We start from the raw sequence: 23,286 nt of genomic DNA, 5'->3' as shown, positions 1-23,286 counted from the left end.
ATGACTGAGAGTTGACATCATGTAATAATGACTTGCTACTACATCACTTATATTCATAGCACCAATTTTTGAACTCAGTTTTGATAAATATGTCTTAGATAATCCTGCAAAGTGCATGTAATTTCAGTAGTTCAGAGCTACAGATAAGCTGCGTATTTGCGCAAAATACTCCCCAAAAATATTCAAATACCAAATTACTTTCAATTAACTTGCGTACAGAAACGCATGTATTAAATGAAAAACTCAAATTTATAAAAACAGCATGTGTATATATACAGCAGGGTATGTATACCCAATGAATCTTTTTCAGCATGTGTACAATGGAGCTGATTTCCAAAACACAATTATGAGCTAATTTACTTTCTGAGTCAAGCCTATATATTTAGAACAGTTATATACATCTAAAACATTATATTATTATTTTTTTTTAATCTTAAAATGTTCACTAATTTGGGGGAAAACCCAATAGAGTGATCAATAAATTGATGAGTGAAAAAAATATTGGTTACCCAATGGAAAATGTAATGACCCCATTAAAATAGAAACCCTAGAGTAAAAACTCAATTGCTCAAAAAAGTTATGTTGAGCTCTGGCAGTTTCTGAGAAAACTTGTTCCCACTGCAGACACAACATACACAAAATAAAACAAGGAAACCTAAAAACTTTTTTTTCTAGAATTACCATACATGTAAAGGCACCAGTTCAGCTTGTGATTGATACATATGCAAAGTTTCACAATTAAATATTAAACTCTAATCAAGTTGAGCTCAGTAAATGAAATGTTATGGACTGAACAACAGCACCCATCCCAATATCCCCCTTCCATTTCATGGAACAAATATATGGAGTTCAAAACACTGTTCAACAGCTGTAGCAGTCTGAAGGGTATGACCATAACCGGTTAATCATTATTCTATACTGTGAGCTCCCATATTCATATCACATGTCTAGCCTACGGTCTATATAGATATTGGATTGTAGTTGCGTCACAAGCATAAACAACAATCAGCACTGAGAAAAGACAGCACCAATCCCCCCAATGATCAGTGACTGTGCATAGAAATGCAGACATCTATCAACTGTGTCTGTGTACATTGTTGAATCAGACACGTTTTACGGTGTCACCAGATATTTACCTTCTGACTTATCATTTATTTACAAACACCAAATTAAGTCTGTAACAGTATCAAACTTGGGATTAACTTACGATTACCTCGAAAAAGCCATTGCATTATAACAATAGTTATAACAAACAAAGAGTATGGACACACCTGCTTCTATATTTGTCGCTCGGGTGTCATTAACCAACGGGCAGTTATTACGACAGTGCAATAATGTTTTGTTACATGCTCAACAAAGTATACACGGAGATGAAACTGAACTTGCACTTAGTTACCACCGGATTCCCTGTGGATTTTATCCCTCTTCATACACAAATTGCGTCAAATTCAAATAACCCATCAATACACCTCTAAATGATCATTAATGTTGGTGCATCGTTTCCATCAAGTAATGGTATTTGGAACAACATAAACATTTGTTAGAATTTTCCTTTGACGGTTGAGACGAGGAAATAACCGTTGGGTTTGCGCGATTCACAACTCGGTTTTAACTTACATCTCTCGATGTTTTTTGTGTTCTTCGACCGGCTTTGCTTTCCAAACACAAAAAGTCAACCGGAGAGTCGCCATTATCCTTGTACTCTCCAGGGTGATGTCGTGTTCGCACCATATTTCACAAAATTTCTGTTCAGCTCATTCACTGGACTCCATCTTGCAAAACCGCGTAACGCCCTGTCAATCGACAAAGCGCGAGGTCAAATAGTACACAAAAACGTGTCCTTGACAATGAATAAATTCCTTATTAATGACATTTGCATAACTCTGATGGTGTGACGGTTGTTAGATATTAAATGTTAATATTAAATTCGTCTTGTAGAACAAATCACTCTACGTACCATCTGCATGAGGGTGACGATTATGATGCTGCAAATAGTCTTAGGTGATGGCGGGAAGTCTGTTCGAAAAATTATTGCGGAAAATTTTTCTGGGGACTGAACAGCTAGTGCATTACATTTAAAAACAATGTATTTTATTGCTCTCAGAAGTGATATTGATAAAATTGCATGTCACCAATTTGCATAAGTAGGACAAATATATTCTGCATTATGTTTCTTTGTCCATACTTTGTCGATATAGCGGAAACATGGATTGCGCATGGGCAGCCGGTACATCCTGTGTTATGGGTGCAAGATTGTCAACAAAGGTCTTGAACTCTTATCTTTTCTTATATTTGGGGGATCTACTGCTATTTTCGTGAACTGTTCTAAAGAAAGATATTTTACACAGTATTGTTGCCTAAAATAGGATAGTTTGTCAATGTTCATTGGTTATTGTAAAGTGGATTTTTTGGTTGTACCACAGGAATTCGTAGCTGTACACAAATAAACATATTTTTTCTTGAGCCATGTATTTCCGAGACCCTTGGGAATTAGTAGCTGAATGCAAATGAACATAGTTTATGTTGACCCATGTGTCCTTCGACCTCGTAGGATCGTGGACCCTAAATAAGTATTAAATGTCCATGGTAGGATACATGGGTAAATAGCAAATACGTTTAGGCCTAATAACAGCTGGTTCGGCCTAATTATTACGAAGTGGCCATGACATCCAGCTGTCAAAACATATATTTTAAAACTCGATTTCAATTGATTGACCCAGATGAAAGTAAATATTAATATTGCATTTTGTCAATTTCTCTCTAGTTTTAACAATTGTAAGTGTAAACAAATAAATAAATAAATGTGTGCCTTATGCAGAATTCAAACCACTGCAATAGTGAAAATTTACTGATATATTAATTAGACACAGAGTCTGGTAAATGTGTTAAACATCTTGACCTGTATAGTGCAAGTGCAAGAGGTAAGATTTTACAGAAATGCTAATTTACATGATAGTTTATTTATGAACTTTTTTGTTTGGGAATTTCAGTCTTTTTTCATTTCTACACATGCATGTTTCCATTTGTAAGAACTCTAAATGTATACTTGCAGCTTAGATATGTTGGAAAAGCTGATTTAGAGGTTTATAGGACATTTGACCATGAGCAAATCTTTGACCCAAGCTAATTTTCTTCGATGTAGATAAAGACAGTACAAACATGTGGTAAAAACTTCATCATGGGATAAGGACTTGCTCACAGTCTGATTTTTCTCTTGAAGTGAGACAAATTGTCTTTTTTCACTCATTCGAGCCACAAGGATGTACTAACCTGATCTTACTAATGTAATAAACACAAAAAAGGCTAGTTTTCGGTCATTTTATCACGTTTGATAATTTCATGGTGATATTTCAAAGCTTAGTCACCATCCAATTTGACATTTCCAGTGGGACAAAACAACTCTTTTACTACCTCATCCTTACTGTTACAGGAAGCTATGGCTGCTCTGCAAGATGCTTTATTGGATCATTTCTGTCCTGACATTTCCGTGTGTGTCATTTCTGTTGATCATAGATCACCTTCTATGTTGATGGAATACTTTGACATTTGGGAATGTTATTACTGAAACCTCTTCATGTGAATATGAAATGCACAAAGCATCTTAGCAACATTTTAGCTAAGATATATTTTGTATTTATTGTGTACTGATTGAGCTGACAGTAAGACCAAACTAAACTCACTAAATCACTATTACATTTTTTTGTCAAACTTCTGTTGCTTGATAAAGGTGTTAGGATCTACACCGAAACGTCACACTAATTGTAATAAAGAAGTTGTTCATCCATAGAACTCGTCTTACTTCTGTTATGTACAAATGATATGTGTGATATGTATTCTTATTTCCTGTGGCTATAAATTCACCAAGGAATTTTAGTTTTCTTCATCCCATCCAAGTATCGTACAATATACCTATTCAGATCAACACATACCTAAGGTAATGATCAAACCATGTACCTTTGTCCCATGATCAAACCATGTACCTTTTTGCCATGATCAAACCACGTATCTTTGTCCCATGATCAAACCATGTACCTTTGTCCCGAGATCAAACCATGTATCTTTGTCCCATGATCAAACCATGTACCTTTGTCCCAAGATCAAACCATGTACCTTTGTCCCAGATCAAACCATGTACCTTTGTCCCAAGATCAAACCATGTACCTTTGTCCCAAGATCAAACCATGTACCTTTGGCCCAAGATCCAACAATATATCTTTGTCCCATGATCAAACCATGTACTTTTTTGCCATGATCGAACCATGTATCTTTGTCCCATGATCAAACCATGTATCTTTGTCCCATGATCAAACCATGTACCTTTGTCCCAAGATCAAACCATGTATCTTTGTCCCATGATCAAACCATGTACCTTTGTCCCAAGATCAAACCATGTACCTTTGTCCCATGATCAAACCATGTACCTTTTTGCCATGATCAAACCATGTATCTTGTCCCATGATCAAACCATGTACCTTTTTGCCATGATCAAACCATGTATCTTTGTCCCATGATCAAACCATGTACCTTTGTCCCAAGATCAAACCATGTACCTTTGTCCCAAGATCAAACCATGTACCTTTGTCCCAGATCAAACCATGTACCTACGTCCCATGATCCAACAATGTATCTATGTCCCATGATCAAACTATGGTCAGCGTACTTATTTTCAAGAATGTTCTGAATACATATGGTGACAACATGAAAATCTTGTCTCAAAAGTAAAACTTTTAACTAACTCTAAATTGGGAAAACAACATTCAGTTAGAGGCAGGACGTCAACCATTCTGAAGCTTTGTTTGTAAACAATAGCTGATAACCGCCAAGCTTACTCTGCTCTGCTCACCAAATAAAGCGAGAGAAGTTTCTGCTCCAGTGACCACACCGTGGGTGTAGGCCTATCACATGACCAGACCACACTTATTCTGAAATAAGAACTGACAGGCCTAAGCAAGCCTTTCAGTGCGCTTTACATATTATTTTGGATAATTGTGTAGATATACAACTGTGCCAGTGAGGTGTATGACCATGTAGTTTGACACATCAAACTGACCGTATATAGCTAGCTCGCTGTTGGGCTTTGATGGCCGAACAGAGAGAATACAAACACAAATGGAAGTAACAAGTTACATACATCATGATAACAAGTTACATACACCATGATAACAAGTTACATACACCATGATAACAAGTTACATACACAATGATAACAAGTTACATTCATCGTGATAACAAGCTCCATACACTATGATCACAAGTTACATACATCGTGATAAGTTACATATACCATGATAACAAGTTACATACTCCATGATAAGTTACATACACCATGATAACAAGTTACATACACAATGATAACAAGTCACATACACCATGATAACTAGGTACATACACCATAAGTTACATACACCATGATAATAAGTTCCATACACCATGGTAACAAATTACATACACCATGATAACAAGTTACATTCATCGTGATAACAAGCTCCATACACCATGATCACAAGTTACATACACCATGATAACAAATTACATACACTATGATCACAAGTTACATACATCGTGATAAGTTACATATACCATGATAACAAGTTACATACACCAAGATAACAAGTGGCATTATGTTTTGGTGTAACAAGTCCATGGTGTTCATAGTTTCATGCTTTATGTTTTCATTGCAGGAGGTCTTGCTGAATGTACTGAAGTGTTTAGTAATTTTCTATTCACTTTACTATGTTGTCAGCAGTATCTGCTTCGCAGCCTACAGGTAGGACATATCAGCCACAGAAAATATTCTGAGTTTCTTGATGTCATTCTTAGGGATGCAGGATACATTAGAGGGGGCCTCATTGCCTTTAGTCGTCTGTAGTTGTAGAGGGGCACTGCTGGCCTACTGGTAGTCTCTGGTCTCATCACCCCAAACGCTATGATTCACTGTGACGGGTTTGTCAGAAACCAGTTATTCTGGGTTTGAATCCCAGGATTACCATGCTTGTGCTTCGAGGTTTGTCAGCACCAAGACCATGCTTGTGGGTTTCATGTTTAAGACCTGCACCACCTCATGTTTTCACAGCGTTCTCATGACTCAAACTCACTCACTCACTCGCTCACTCATTGTGTATATATAGAATAGAGGACTGAATACACCGTTAGGGATGAAGACATGATGACTGTTTTGTTATGACTTATAAATATTTCACACATGCTGTTTCTGTCATTTGTATGCAATTATCTGTTTCTGTTTTGTGGTCGTCCACAGACTGGACACATTCGATGGCAAGATCCCATTCGATTTCCACACCTGGATAGACCTGACCCAATGCTGCAATAACTACACATCAAAACAGATGGGTAAGCAGAGAGCATTACACACATTAGATGGGTAAGCAGAGAGCACTACACACAACAGATAGGTAAGCAGAGGGCATTACACACAACAGATAGGTGAGCAGAGAGCACTACACACAACATATAGGTAAGCAGAGGGCATTACACACAACATATAGGTAAGCAGAGAGATTGACATACACAACAGATGGGTAAGCAGAGAGCATTACACACATTAGATGGGTAAGCAGAGAGCATTACACACAACAGATAGGTGAGCAGAGAGCACTACACACAACAGATAGGTAAGCAGAGAGCATTACACACAACATATAGGTAAGCAGAGAGCTTGACATACACAACAGATAGGTAAGCAGAGAGCATTACACACATTAGATGGGTAAGCAGAGAGCACTACACACAACAGATAGGTAAGCAGAGAGCATTACACACAACATATAGGTAAGCAGAGAGCCTGACATACACAACAGATGGGTAAGCAGAGAGCATTACACACATTAGATGGGTAAGCAGAGAGCATTACACACAACAGATAGGTGAGCAGAGAGCACTACACACAACAGATAGGTAAGCAGAGGGCATTACACACAACATATAGGTAAGCAGAGAGCTTGACATACACAACAGATGGGTAAGCAGAGAGCATTACACACAACAGATGGGTAAGCAGAGAGCATTACACACAACAGATGGGTAAGCAGAGAGCATTATACACATTAGATGGGAAAGCAGAGAGCATTACACACAACAGATGGGTAAGCAGAGAGAATTACACACAACAGATAGGTAATCAGAGATCATTAAATATACAACAGATGGGTAAGCAGAGAGCATCACACACAACAGATGGGTTAGCAGAGAGCATTACACACAACAGATGGGTAAGCAGAGAGCATTACACACAACAGATGGGTAAGCAGAGAGAATTACACACAACAGATGGGTAAGCAGAGAGCTTGACCTACACAACAGATAGGTAAGCAGATATCATTACATATACAACAGATGGGTAAGCAGAGAGCTTGACTTACACAACAGATCGGTAAGCAGAGATCATTACATATACAACAGATGGGTAAGCAGAGAGCTTGACCTACACAACAGATAGGTAAGCAGAGATCATTACATATACAACAGATGGGTAAGCAGAGTGTTTGACCTACACAACAGATAGGTAAGCAGAGAGCTTGACCTACACAACAGATAGGTAAGCATATATTATCACATATACAACAGATGGGTAAGCAAAGAGCTTGACCTACACAACAGAGAGGTAAGCAGAGATCATTACATATACAACAGATGGGTAAGCAGAGAGCTTGACCCACACAATAGATAGGTAAGCATATATTATTACATATACAACATATGGGTAAGCAGAGACCTTGACCTACACAACAGATAGGTAAGCAGAGAGCTTGACCTACACAACAGATAGATAAGCAGAGAGCTTGACCTACACAACAGATAGGTAAGCAGAGAGCTTGACCTACACAACAGATAGGTAAGCATATATTATTACATATACAACAGATGGGTAAGCAGAGAGCTTGACCTACACAACAGATAGGTAAGCAGAGAGCTTGACCTACACAACAGATAGGTAAGCAGATATCATTACTCACAACAGATGGGTAAACAGAGAGCTTGACCTACACAACAGATAGGTAAGCAGAGAGCTTGACCTACACAGCAGATAGGTAAGCAGATATCATTACACACAACAGATGGGTAAACAGAGAGCTTGACCTACACAACAGATAGGTAAGCAGAGAGCTTGACCTACACAACAGATAGGTAAGCAGAGAGCTTGACCTACACAACAGATGGGTAAGCAGAGAGCTTGACCTACACAACAGATAGGTAAGCAGAGAGCTTGACCTACACAACAGATAGGTAAGCAGAGAGCTTGACCTACACAACAGATAGGTAAGCAGAGAGCTTGACCTACACAGAAGATAGGTAAGCAGAGAGCTTGACCTACACAACAGATGGGTAAGCAGAGAGCTTGACCTACACAACAGATGGGTTAGCAGAGAGCTTGACCTACACAACAGATAGGTAAGCAGGAAGCTTGAACTACACAACAGATAGGTAAGCAGAGAGCTTGACCTACACAACAGATAGGTAAGCATATATTATTACATATACAACAGATGGGTAAGCAAAGAGCTTGACCTACACAACAGAGAGGTAAGCAGAGATCATTACATATACAACAGATAGGTAAGCAGAGAGCTTGACCCACACAATAGATAGGTAAGCATATATTATTACATATACAACATATGGGTAAGCAGAGACCTTGACCTACACAACAGATAGGTAAGCAGAGAGCTTGACCTACACAACAGATAGATAAGCAGAGAGCTTGACCTACACAACAGATAGGTAAGCAGAGAGCTTGACCTACACAACAGATAGGTAAGCATATATTATTACATATACAACAGATGGGTAAGCAGAGAGCTTGACCTACACAACAGATAGGTAAGCAGAGAGCTTGACCTACACAACAGATAGGTAAGCAGATATCATTACTCACAACAGATGGGTAAACAGAGAGCTTGACCTACACAACAGATAGGTAAGCATAGAGCTTGACCTACACAGCAGATAGGTAAGCAGATATCATTACACACAACAGATGGGTAAACAGAGAGCTTGACCTACACAACAGATAGGTAAGCAGAGAGCTTGACCTACACAACAGATAGGTAAGCAGAGAGCTTGACCTACACAACAGATGGGTAAGCAGAGAGCTTGACCTACACAACAGATAGGTAAGCAGAGAGCTTGACCTACACAAAAGATAGGTAAGCAGAGAGCTTGACCTACACAACAGATGGGTAAGCAGAGAGCTTGACCTACACAACAGATGGGTTAGCAGAGAGCTTGACCTACACAACAGATGGGTAAGCAGAGAGCTTGACCTACACAACAGATAGGTAAGCAGAGAGCTTGACCTACACAACAGATAGGTAAGCAGAGAGCTTGAACTACACAACAGATAGGTAAGCAGAGAGCTTGACCTACACAACAGATGGGTAAGCAGAGAGCTTGACCTACACAACAGATAGGTAAGCAGAGAGCTTGACCTACACAACAGATAGGTAAGCAGAGAGCTTGACCTACACAACAGATGGGTAAGCAGAGAGCTTGACCTACACAACAGATGGGTAAGCAGAGAGCTTGACCTACACAACAGATAGGTAAGCAGATTTCATTACACACAACAGATGGGTAAACAGAGAGCTTGACCTACACAACAGATAGGTAAGCAGATATCATTACACACAACAGATAGGTAAGCAGAGAGCTTGACCTACACAACAGATGGGTAAACAGAGAGCTTGACCTACACAACAGATGGGTAAGCAGAGAGTTTGACCTACACAATAGAAAAGTAAGCAGAGAGCTTGACCTACACAACAGATAGGTAAGCAGAGAGCTTGACCTACACAACAGATAGGTAAGCAGAGAGCTTGACCTACACAACAGATAGGCAAGCAGAGAGCTTGACCTACACAACAGATAGGTAAGCAGGGAGCTTGACCTACACAACAGATAGGCAAGCAGAGAGCTTGACCTACACAACAGATAGGTAAGCAGGGAGCTTGACCTACACAACAGATGGGTAAGCAGAGAGCTTGGCATACACAACAGTAATTTTGTAGCATGCAGAATAATGTGTTTCGGGGCATGTTCTGATTGTTTATCCAGCTGTGATCTTTGACGTTTCCATGTCAAAGTTGTCTTAGCTCAAATCACTTGGTACATGTCAAAGATAAAAGTTGGTTTGTGAAAGTTGGGTTGGTGTTATAATGTTGATAAGACTAGGAAGGTATAACATTTTGTTGTTCAGACTAGGAAGGTATAACATGTTGTTGTTCAGACTAGGAAGGTATAACATGTTGTTGTTCAGACTAGGAAGGTATAACATGTTGTTGTTCAGACTAGGAAGGTATAACATGTTGTTCAGACTAGGAAGGTATAACATGTTGTTGTTCAGACTTGGAAGGTATAACATGTTGGTGTTCAGACTAGGAAGGTATAACATGTTGTTGTTCAGACTAAGGAGGTATAACATGTTGTTCAGACTAGGGAGGTATAACATGTTGTTCTTCAGACTAGGAAGGTATAACATGTTGTTCTTCAGACTAGGGGGGGCACGGGTGGCCCAGTCGTCTAAGGCGCCGCGATTCGCTGTGCAGAGTTGCGTCCCTTGGGCACGCCAGAAACCTATGATTGTGGGTTCGAATCCCGGTTCGCCCCGATTATGTTTCTAGGTTTGTCAGCACCATACCCGTGCTCGTGGGTTTCACCGAAGTGGTAAACGTCTGAGACCTGCATCACTCCGGGCTTTCCTCCCACATTAAGCTGACACGCCGCGATATAACTGGAATACTGTTAAAAGCGGCGTAAAACCCAACTCATTCACTCACTCACTCTTCAGACTAGGAAGGTATAACATTTTGTTGTTCAGACTAGGAAGGTATAACAAGTTGTTGTTCAGACTAGGAAAGTATAACATGTTGTTGTTCAGACTAGGAAGGTATAACATGTTGTTGTTCAGACTAGGAAGGTATAACATGTTGTTCAGACAAGGAAGGTATAACATGTTGTTGTTCAGACTAGGAAGGTATAACATGTTGTTCAGACTAGGAAGGTATAACATGTTGTTGTTCAGACAAGGAAGGTATAACGTGTTGTTCAGACTAGGAAGGTATAACATGTTGTTCAGACTAGGAAGGTTATAACATATTGTTGTTGTTTTTAATAACATTTTGTTGTTCAGACTAGGAAGGTATAACATTTTGTTGTTCAGACTGGGAAGGTATAACATGTTGTTGTTCAGACTAGGAAGGTATAACATATTGGTGTTCAGACTAGGAAGGTATAACATGTTGTTGTTCAGACTAGGAAGGTATAACATGTTGTTGTTCAGACTAAGGAGGTATAACATGTTGTTCAGACTAGGGAGGTATTACATGTTGTTCTTCAGACTAGGAAGGTATAACATGTTGTTGTTCAGACTAGGAAGGTATAACATGTTGTTGTTCAGACTAGGAAGGTATAACATGTTGTTGTTCAGACTAAGGAGGTATAACATGTTGTTCAGACTAGGGAGGTATTACATGTTGTTCTTCAGACTAGAAAGGTATAACATGTTGTTGTTCAGACTAGGAAGGTATAACATTTTGTTGTTCAGACTAGGAAGGTATAACAAGTTGTTGTTCAGACTAGGGAGGTATAACATGTTGTTGTTCAGACGAGGAAGGTATAACATGTTGTTGTTCAGACTAGGAAGGTATAACATGTTGTTCAGACAAGGAAGGTATAACATGTTGTTGTTCAGACTAGGAAGGTATAACATGTTGTTCAGACTAGGAAGGTATAACATGTTGTTGTTCAGAATAGGAAGGTATAACGTGTTGTTCAGACTAGGAAGGTATAACATGTTGTTCAGACTAGGAAGGTTATAACATATTGTTGTTGTTTTTAATAACATTTTGTTGTTCAGACTAGGAAGGTAAAACATGTTGTTGTTCAGACTACAAAGGTATAACATGTTGTGTTCAGACTTGGAAGGTATAACATGTTGTTGTTCAGACTAGGAAGGTATAACATGTTGTTGTTCAGACTAGGAAGGTATAACATGTTGTTCAGACTAGGAAGGTATAACATGTTGTTCAGACTAGGAAGGTATAACATGTTGTTGTTCAGACTAGGAAGGTATAACATGTTGTTGTTCAGACTAGGAAGGTATAACGTGTTGTTCAGACTAGGAAGGTATAACATGTTGTTCAGACTAGGAAGGTTATAACATATTGTTGTTGTTTTTAATAACATTTTGTTGTTCAGACTAGGAAGGTATAACATTTTGTTGTTCATACTAGGAAGGTATAACATGTTGTTGTTCAGACTAGGAAGGTATAACATGTTGTTCAGACTAGGAAGGTAAAACACGTTGTTGTTCAGACTAGGAAGGTATAACATGTTGTGTTCAGACTTGGAAGGTATAACATGTTGTTGTTCAGACTAGGAAGGTATAACATGTTGTTCAGACTAGGAAGGTATAACATGTTGTTGTTCAGACTAGGAAGGTATAACATGTTGTTGTTCAGACTAGGAAGGTATAACATTTTGTTGTTCAGACTAGGAAGGTATAACATGTTGTTCTTCAGACTAGGAAGGTATAACATTTTGTTGTTCAGACTAGGAAGGTATAACATGTTGTTGTTCAGACTAGGAAGGTATAACATGTTGTTGTTCAGACTAGGAAGGTATAACATGTTGTTGTTCAGACTAGGAAGGTATAACATGTTGTTGTTCAGACTAGGAAGGTATAACATGTTGTTGTTCAGACTAGGAAGGTATAACATGTTGTTCAGACTAGGAAGGTATAACATGTTGTTCAGACTAGGAAGGTATAACATGTTGTTCAGACTAGGAAGGTATAACATGAGGATCATTGAAAGAGGCAAGGGGACTCATCTTCCATCTGTGTTGTGAAGTTACCTTACTGCTGTGTTTCTAGTGAACCTGATCTCGATGGAGGTGACGTACGCTGTGAGTGGCCTGGGGTACAGCTGTGTCAGCTACCACTGGGTGTGGGACTACTCCGTCACCACCATCATCATTCACATCCTCCTCTGCAGCGCGGGTGAGTCCATAACATTCACTGCTGTTTGAATGTAGAAGACATTCTTTGGCCTTAATCATGGGGAGATATGTGTGAAGACATGGCAATTCAATGGCAGACCTGTTGTAAGAGAAACAGATGTACTGTCCGCGAGACAGGAGTTGATTCAAGGTTAAATCCCTAGAAATGTAAACATAAGGATTTCAGCATCTATGTAAATAATTTATAAAAAGTTTGCAAAATTTTAACTCATCCATAAGACATAAAAAATCAGTGGCCAAAAGTTATGCAGACAAATATAAGTTTAAAAAATCATTCTTTTCACTGAACTTCTGACTATGGAAATTAGTCAGATAAAACGTTTAGGTATTGAAATCAACATAAAGAACAGTAATATGTGCCAATTCACCAGAACTATGGCACACCAAATGGGTGCAAGCTCCTCACATCGATAGTACGTTCCCAGAGCTCTCTATACTATCGCTGCCACCAGTCAAAACTCCCGACTGTGAATAGGTGGCCACAACCATGCTTGGAGTTGAACTCGCAACCGAATGACTGTCATGTTTACAAACAAGTGACGACTGTCGTGACGCCTAATACACTTATCGCTGCTAAATTACTTTCTTCGTTTGTCAATTTGAATTTCTGTTTCATTAAAACTATCGTGTTATAGATACAGTAAGAATGTAAGGGAGAAGTTGGTGGATTTTCCGTTAGTCTGCAATCTAGAACCAATTTGATTATCAAAACAACAAAGTAAATTCATCTGGAAAACATGGTCAGTCGTAAACCTTTTCAAATTGAAATATGATGGCATTCCCAAAGACATAAACAAAAGTATAAACGTTACTACATATGGGGTTGGAGGGCAAATTTCAAGATTCTTGTAATGGCTGTGCCCACACAGGTGGCAGCGATGTTACCGAGAGTGTAACGAAGGTGTCACGCGCTGGGAAGGGGCTTGCAACTTGTGTAAAAGGGAGGTAACTCTGAATTTGCACCTGCAGCGATAGAGCATGAAACATTTATCATCACAGCTCGATATGACTGGAGTAGTTTCAGACAGGTTCACCAGAAGACGTGCTTGGTATTGTTTTGTGTCTGACAGGTTCACCAGGAGACGTGCTTGCTATTGTTTTGTGTCTGACAGGTTCACCAGAAGACGTGCTTGGTATTGTTTTGTGTCTGACAGGTTCACCAGAAGACGTGCTTGGTATTGTTTTGTGTCTGACAGGTTCACCAGGAGACGTGCTTGGTATTGTTTTGTGTCTGACAGGTTCACCAGGAGACGTGCTTGGTATTGTTTTGTGTCTGACAGGTTCACCAGGAGACGTGCTTGGTATTGTTTTGTGTCTGACAGGTTCACCAGGAGACGTGCTTGCTATTGTTTTGTGTCTGACAGGTTCACCAGGAGACGTGCTTGCTATTGTTTTGTGTCTGACAGGTTCACCAGAAGACGTGCTTGCTATTGTTTTGTGTCTGACAGGTTCACCAGGAGACGTGCTTGGTATTGTTTTGTTTCTGATATTATAAACCCTTTTTGTGCTTTCTGCTGTTTAACCCTTTGGATGCCGAGGTTTTTTTCTGACTCACATTTTCCTGAGATCGGAAAAGTGAAGGTTGAGCGAGAATTGCGCTCACGTGGCACTGGATCTACCTCTGGCTATAAAATTACTATACTATATGTATATTAAATTTCCTTAACTGCAAACATTACAACGGTTTTAAAAAAAGACACTTCTAAGTGTTGACCGAGAATTTATTCTACCAGGAAAAACAGTAAATTTCTCCGCTTTTTATTGTACACCGATAAAAGTACTGTGTGACGATTTTTTTATTTAGAATCGTTACGGAAATTGTGAGCAAACAAAATACTGCCTTATATCTGAACGACATAACTACATATCAAATGGAGTTATATGTGTATGCATAACGACATACATTCAATGACAAAAATAGCATGCCATAAATGACAAAAAACTGATTTTTCTCTTATAACGTCAAAAGGCGACAGAGAGGTTACACACATACAAAGAAAAGGGGGCATAACTCTGCTATGCTCAGCACCAGTTAATTGTAACTCAGGTCACTTGGTGAGAATTAGCTGTGGGTAAGGACAATATATTTTCGTGGTGTTTTGTTCACGAGGAAACCAAACTATTTCTACAAAAATATCGATATTGAAACTATTTACATTTAGTTATTAAAAAAAACGCACAAGAAATGATGAAATCGTACTTCATAAAAAAGAGGTAATAGAGAAATGGATGGCCCTATCTAAGCTATAACTTAGTCCTTAGATTCCAACATTCTCCTGATTGTGTAAGTGTAATTTGACTAATGTTGCATCATTATTAATGGAGCACTAGCCTTACCGTCAAATGTAATGAAATACCAAAAACATAACACCATTCTATTTGACGTCATGGCTGGTTTTATGTCTTTGATAACGTCAGAGAAAGACGACACTGGTATTTTGATTAATATAAATCTCCCCTAATTTTCGTTCATGGTATGGAAAATCTCAATGTGTAAAACGGTATTTGAAGCTTTTTCGACACGACATAAAATGACTGCTTTCACCAAGTAAATAATGTCTTGAATATGTAAACATTTAGATAGTTTATCGTGTATCTTATTGGACAAGACACGCAGCTGTTTGGCATCAATGTACATAATGAAATACCCAAAACAATATTTCAAAACAACCAAAATTATATTCAATATTGGATATATCTGTTCATTATTATGTTATTATTTCTCTTCATCTCGTCTCAGAATTACACAATAAAAGATGAGAAGAAGCTCTATTCCTATAGAATTATCAGGATAATTCCTGGAGAAATAGAGTAAACAGTTTAATATCCTGTGATCACAATATTGAAAAAAGAATGAACCCATTGATTATGAAAAACGAGAGGAATAATTCGTGAATTGTTTGTGACTAACGCGCACCTGGCGAATCGTTAGATATCACTGTTCTGTGTATCAAACAGCATAAAAAATATCATTTTGAACATTGACAAATATCCAAAGTGAAATTAATTGTGTGAAAAAATTTATAAAAGATATGCAAAATCTACATCATACCTGAAACTGTAAACAGCATCATACAGTGATCGTGTGCACTCATTCAAGGACCTTCACCTGAGAGAAATGACCAAATATGTACAACAATGTTGACGTATGACATCACTAACTGTGACCGACAAAATGGCGTGTTCACTGTCAACAGTACGCAGAATTTTAAAAGGGGACTTTTGTTGATTCAGGGATCGTATATACATAAATGTGACATGAAAGAAATCAGAAACATTCTGACAATGTATGTACTGTTATTTGTTGTTATAATTTGCATTGAAACAAACGGAAATAGTCAGAAATTCTGATAAATACTGTTGTCGTTGTGCGTGATTTTGCGTCAGTCATGGCGTCACACAGGACGGTAACTTTGACAATTTCTGTTGAAAATATCAAATCATTGAAATATATCTATTTTTAAATTCCTTAATTCTTCCTACGATTCTCATCCCATGCATATTCTGAAAATGTTGAGCCATTATCTTGAACGAATAGACGAATGGATAGCTCAAAATAGGAGAAAATGCTACACTGTAAAATTTGTATGTTGCTTTGTTTACATATCAAACAAGTGCAGTTTTTCGAGCACAGCATTCGTTTTCACACCTAACTTATTTTGCTTGATTTTATCCAGCCACTTTGTATTGGTGACAAAGACCATTGGTCAATTGATTCTAAAATGTATGAGGAATTCAAGGATGTATGTATCGCATCTAAGTTTGAAATATACGGGATGTTACAGACGTCTCATAACCGGTGTACCTGAAACGTGATTTTGTAAACACTATCCAATATGGCGGAAAGTTCACTTCGGTGTTCGTGTTTGTGTATTTTCCAAAACATTCTAAACGATTCTAGGGTTATCGGAGACGTTTTGGAATGATCATTGGTGATTTCATAAAAGACAGATACCCGTGATCACTAATATGCTATTTTTGAAATTCATTTCTCCGAGTAAATATCTAAAACTTTCAAAACATGCTGTAAATAACGCCGTGAGTGGTGATTTAGTAATGTGTAAAAAATGGTGACATTTAAGATGTACCTAATTTTCTGAGGTCATTTTCAGTACTTTTGCTTGGCCTAAAATGCCAGTGGATGATATCACTGAATAGGGAATTTCCCACCTTATGCAAAACTGTGAAGTGTATTTGTGTGAGTGATGTATTTTGAAATTTATTCGACTTCAAAGTTAGGGTTGTAGAGGAGGGACATATATGTCCCTGTGGCATTCAGGGGGTTAAGCTTTGAAACATTGTTAAGAGCAATTTATCTTATGATAAACAATTTTGTAACTGTTTCAGCAGTATCAGATGCATTTCAGTAGGAATAAACTGTGTAACTGTGAACCTGTGCATGTCTGTGTTGTTCCATAATTCACACAATGTGCTGATGTTGTATAAAATGCAGCACAATGTATGTGTCACATACGTCCATGCACTCACGAATGTCCAAAATCTGTCACTGTCGCATGTCTTCAAAGTGGCCACACATACGTATCGCGGTACACGTATTTACATCAAATCATGTCTAAACTTCTTGACTATAAATATTTCAGAGCAGGTTCAAAAGCTAGTTGTAGACTCATGTGTGCAGTGGCTCTTTGTAATAGTGAACTTGAAACTCTAATTACAACACATTTTGCAATATCTGACTGACAAAAACACTGGGGAGTAATAAAGTAATACTGGGTAAGAGATTTCTTTTAGCAAGTGTATCATCTTGTATTGTATTGTCACATGAACACTCAGGATGCACGGGTGTACCGATGTATTGTTTCATCCCTTGGTATCCCTCTCTCTCTCGTCCTGTCCATGAGACACAAGTCAGAGAGGAGAAGGCTTCAACTGCCCACACCTTGCTCGTAATTCCAGCATTCAAGAACATCCCCTCATGAAACTTCCAGAATGATGTAGTCTGTCTGGTGTTTTCAACAACAAAGGGAGGTAACTCAATCACACTCCAGGTGCAGGTTGGCCACCAGATATTGTACAAGTGGTTTATGTAATTGCTTCTGCTAACAATCATAAGATATCGCAATACAGTGATCTGCCACATAACAATATGTTTTGCTTTTGTCAGTGATGCTGAACTTCCCGGTGAACTGGTCATGGTGGATCTGTTTAGGTGAGAGTATTTTACATATACTCAACAACAATAGTTCCTGTGACACCAATATTTTAGTGTATTTTTCAAACAATTAAAGTTTGGTTTTCAATATTGTAGTACATGTATGGAATCAAGTCACAAAAACGCAACTGCTACAGAAAAACATGCATTCCATGCAAAAGTCGACTTTTATGCAAGCCCCATGCATTTCACTATCCAAGAATGGGTATGAAAATATGTGCGTTAACTGGATTTCATATGCATTGTTTAGCATTGTGCTGACAACAACCACTCAGAAAACCCACAAAATTATGCAATTATTCAACAATACGAAATGCAACGCCTGTCCGAAAATAAGCGTCTGCGAGCCATTTGTATGCTTGAAGCAGGATCGAGTCAAAGTGATGTTGCAAGACAATTTAACGTCCACAGAAACACGATTTGGTGTTTATGGCAACGTTAGCAACAGACGAATGCAGTCAGAGACCATCCTCGGAGTGGCAGGCCACGCGTAACCAATAATCGACAAGACAACTGGATTCGAACAACACACCTACGAAATCGATTCCAGCCAGCAACAGTGACTGCAAGAAGCATCCCTGGCCTTCGACGAATATCTTCACAAACCGTACGTCGTCGCCTCAGATGTGCAGGGATTGTCGCCAGAAGACCCACCAGACGACCCATTTTGACAGGAAACCACCGTCAAGCACGTCTACAGTGGTGCAGACAGCGTCTACGCTGGACAGCCATGCAATGGGGACAAGTTCTATTCACTGACGAGTCTCGTTTTCACCTCAGCCACAGCGATGGACGGATTCGTGTGTACCGACGTCGAGGTGAACGTTACGTCAATCATTGTGTCATGGAAGAAGATCAGTTCGGGGGTGGCAGTGTTATGGTATGGTGTGGGATTACAGCAAGGGGACCCATTTGATAGTGGTAGAGGGAAATCTCAATGGACAGCGCTACTGCGACGAGATTATCGGCCCTGTTGTTCTACTGATTTTGCATCGTCATGGCCCAGGCATTACCTTTCAACATGACAACGCCCGGCCTCATATGGCTCGACTTGTTCAGGATTCTCTTCAACAAAACAACGTGAATGTCATCCCCTGATTTCTCACCAATCGAGCACATGTGGGATGAGATGGATCAGCGCCTTCGACGTCAACCACGTGTTCCACAGACACTCCAGGGACTTCGAAACATGCTCCAGCAGATACGGACAGATATCCCACAGGACTTTGTGCGACGCCTGGTCCATTCCATGAAACGAAGATTTGTTGCTTGCATTGCAACCAGAGGTGGACACACACACTATTGATTTGTAAATTGACATTTTGGCATGTTCATGTTTTTTATGAAATCACGCATTTTCTGAAGTCAGTATGGCAAATTAAACCATTTGAACACTTACAGGAGTCTTTTATCTGTTGCAAACCAAAATTGTTTCAGATTTGGGAAAAATCATAACTTTTCTTTAAATCTTATTCAATGTCACAGGAACTTTTGTTGTTCACTATATATGCTTTGTTGTTTACATTGAATAAGTTACTGACTGCAGTAATGTTTATTGCTATTATAAGTGAGGACATATCAAGTTGTCATAATTCTATTCAGTATATTACCTCATGGTGCCCTGTTGCTAATGTTATCTGTAACTTTGTCTTGACAACGTGTCCCCGTGGGGTTTGGGGATGCTGGTCGTAGAAGGCGACAAAAGGAGTCAAGTGGTCAGACTCAGTGACTTGATGTAATGTGTGTCATCGCACCCTGAGGGCATGGATCACTGGATTGTCTGGTCCAGGCTTGATTATTTACAGACCGCCGTATCATTTGTCTGGGGCGTTGTCATCATTTTGCTCTGAAACTTTGTTCCAATAAAGCTGAAACTTGGCACACACCGGCCATGTGTTAATAACATGTTTTTGATTAGATATGAAATGATATAGAATTGAAAGCTTCAGTGTATTTGGTACTGTGATTGTTGACCAGTTCCCCATCTGTTGTCAGGGTGTGGACTGCTGATGCAGATTGGCCTCGGGGAACTGGTGGCGCTGGTGAGACAACGGAAGAAGCTGGCTCGTGTTACACTGTCACCTGAACAGGAACCTATGAACTTCCTCTACAGAAGACTGTGATCCTGGCATAAGCAAGGGACACAACTCTGCACTGTAGAATGTCCCTGTATCTGTCGGCTGAAACAATTCACTGAGGCCACTAGAGGATATGTCTGTGATACTGTGTTTCATTAAAGGGGTAAACATGTAAGACCCGCATCACTTCGGCCTTGTCTGCCTTGCAAGGCTGCCATGATGTGAGAACTGTAGAGCCAGCTCCCTGTAGTATGTAACCCACCATGCTGGTCTGGAGTCAGGTCATGGGAATGCAGTATTTGATACAGCCTCACATGATCAGACTTCAAAGATCAAATGTCTATCAGTATACATCAGTGCGTTCACTAGCAGATACGTCAGTGATATACATCAGTGTGTTCACTAGCAGATACGTCAGTGATATATATCAGTGTGTTCACTAGCAGATACGTCAGTGATATACATCAGTGTGTTCACTAGCAGATACGTCAGTGATATACATCAGTGCGTTCACTAGCAGATACGTCAGTGATATACATCAGTGCGTTCACTAGCAGATACGTCAGTGATATACATCAGTGCGTTCACTAGCAGATACGTCAGTGATATACATCAGTGTGTTCACTAGCAGATACGTCAGTGATATACATCAGTGCGTTCACTAGCAGATACGTCAGTGATATACATCAGTGCGTTCACTAGCAGATACGTCAGTGATATACATCAGTGCGTTCACTAGCAGATACGTCAGTGATATACATCAGTGCGTTCACTAGCAGATACGTCAGTGATATACATCAGTGCGTTCACTAGCAGATACGTCAGTGATATACATCAGTGCGTTCACTAGCAGATACGTCAGTGATATACATCAGTGCGTTCACTAGCAGATACGTCAGTGATATACATCAGTGCGTTCACTAGCAGATACGTCAGTGATATACATCAGTGCGTTCACTAGCAGATACGTCAGTGATATACATCAGTGCGTTCACTAGCAGATACGTCAGTGATATACATCAGTGCGTTCACTAGCAGATATGTCAGTGATATACATCAGTGTGTTCACTAGCAGATACGTCAGTTATATATATCAGTGTGTTCACTAGCAGATACATCAGTGATATATATCAGTGTGTTCACTAGCAGATACGTCAGTGATATACATCAGTGTGTTCACTAGCAGATACGTCAGTGATATACATCAGTGTGTTCACTAGCAGATACATCAGTGATATATATCAGTGTGTTCACTAGCAGATACATCAGTGATATATATCAGTGTTCACTAGCAGATACATCAGTGATATACATCTGTGTTCACTAGCAGATATGTCAGTGATATATATCAGTGCATTCACTAGCAGATACGTCAGTGATATATATCAGTGTGTTCACTAGCAGATACGTCAGTGATATACATCAGTGTGTTCACTAGCAGATATGTCAGTGATATATATCAGTGTGTTCACTAGCAGATACGTCAGTGATATATATCAGTGTGTTCACTGGCAGATATGTCAGTGATATACATCAGTGTGTTCACTAGCAGATATGTCAGTGATATATATCAGTGCGTTCACCAGCAGATATGTCAGTGATATACATCAGTGTGTTCACTAGCAGATACGTCAGTGATATACATCAGTGTGTTCACCGGCAGATACGTCAGTGATATACATCAGTGTGTTCACTAGCAGATACATCAGTGATATATATCAGTGTGTTCACTGGCAGATATGTCAGTGATATACATCAGTGTGTTCACCGACAGATACGTCAGTGATATACATCAGTGTGTTCACTAGCAGATATGTCAGTGATATACATCAGTGTGTTCACTAGCAGATACGTCAGTGATATACATCACTGATTTGTCAAACAATACATAGTGATACAGAATGAACCTTACAATGAATTGTATCATTGAATTGTTATTGTAGTGAATTGTTTCAGCCTCAGTGTGTGTAAATCTTTGATGATATTCTACAACATGTTATATGCAGAGTAGAATGGCAGGTGGTAAAAGCTGATCTTGTTTTGTTAGGGTTTCACTGAATATATACTTGTGGAGACATTTTACCTAAATGGGCAGTGAAGCATGACAGACATGACGGACATTAACAATGAGATTAACAATGAGTAGATGGATTTCATCGTCTTTCCAACCATGTGCCTGCAAGAATTGTATATGCTTATTTATTTTTCTACAATGTTAAATTGATATTTTGCTGTAATATGTACATACATGTACTTGAGAAAAGGACAGTTCTCTGCCTTGTATGTCCAGGACATAGTACTTGTCTAGATGTTTGACCCACAGTGTGATACTTGTCAAGATAGGTGATGCATCATGTATTCTACAGAGACTTGTGATGCAGTAGTAAACACAAATGGTCAGTGTTATATGTATGATAATTGGATGTGTATTGGAAGGCAGAGTGGCTCCACGTTCAGCAAGTCGTGTGATCCTGGGGCCGCATGGACTGAAGGAGTGTGACAACTGATCAGGGTAGAGACTTCTGTGTTCACCTCTCACACACACACACACACGCACACCACATACACACACACACACACACACACCACACATACACACACACCACCACACCCAATCACACCACACGCACACCACACACACACACACACGCATGCACACACACCACATATACACACACACACACACCATACACACACACGCACGCACACCACATACACACACACACACACACCACATATACACACACACCACCACACCCAATCACACCACACGCACATCACACACACACACGCATGCACATCACACACACACACGCACACCACACACACACACACACACCACATATACACACACACCACCATACACATATACACAAACACGCACACACGCACACCACATACATATACACACACACACACCACATATACACACACACCACCACATATACACACACACCACACACATACACCACACACATACACACACACACTCATACACAC

General features: G+C 39.4%; 2 protein-coding genes across 6 annotated transcripts in view; one reads left to right on the top strand and one right to left on the bottom strand.

Moving 5' to 3' along the window:
- Nucleotides 1–2,096, bottom strand: part of LOC124123592 (ATPase family AAA domain-containing protein 2-like) — a 62,662-nt gene extending 60,566 nt beyond the window's left edge. For 4 of the 5 annotated variants that reach the window (XR_006859322.2, XM_046486794.2, XM_046486796.2 and 1 more), the window contains exons 1-2: nt 1,958–2,096; nt 1,618–1,793 (exon numbers count right to left, since the gene is read on the bottom strand). Coding sequence is in view for 4 of the 5 variants with exons in the window: in XM_046486794.2 (XP_046342750.1) it covers nt 1,618–1,731 (114 nt within the window). In the remaining variant the exon portion in view is untranslated. The remainder of the gene's footprint in view (nt 1–1,617; nt 1,794–1,957) is intronic. The other variant, XM_046486797.2, reaches the window with a different exon arrangement.
- On the top strand, nt 2,072–22,933 carry LOC124123596 (transmembrane protein 244-like). The gene is made up of 6 exons (XM_046486800.2): nt 2,072–2,265; nt 5,682–5,767; nt 6,260–6,351; nt 12,890–13,015; nt 18,161–18,205; nt 20,204–22,933. The coding sequence occupies exons 1-6, from the start codon at nt 2,206–2,208 to the stop codon at nt 20,329–20,331; spliced, it is 537 nt and encodes a 178-aa protein (XP_046342756.2). The 5' UTR covers nt 2,072–2,205; the 3' UTR covers nt 20,332–22,933.
- The last annotated feature ends 353 nt before the right edge of the window (nt 22,934–23,286 follow it).

This window comes from Haliotis rufescens, unplaced genomic scaffold (genome assembly GCF_023055435.1).
Source record: "Haliotis rufescens isolate VD_foot unplaced genomic scaffold, xgHalRufe1.0.p SCAF_2, whole genome shotgun sequence".
Lineage (NCBI taxonomy): Eukaryota > Metazoa > Mollusca > Gastropoda > Lepetellida > Haliotidae > Haliotis > Haliotis rufescens.
The sequence above is the reverse complement of the archived record's forward strand: the minus strand, read 5'-3'. Positions and strand labels throughout refer to the sequence as shown.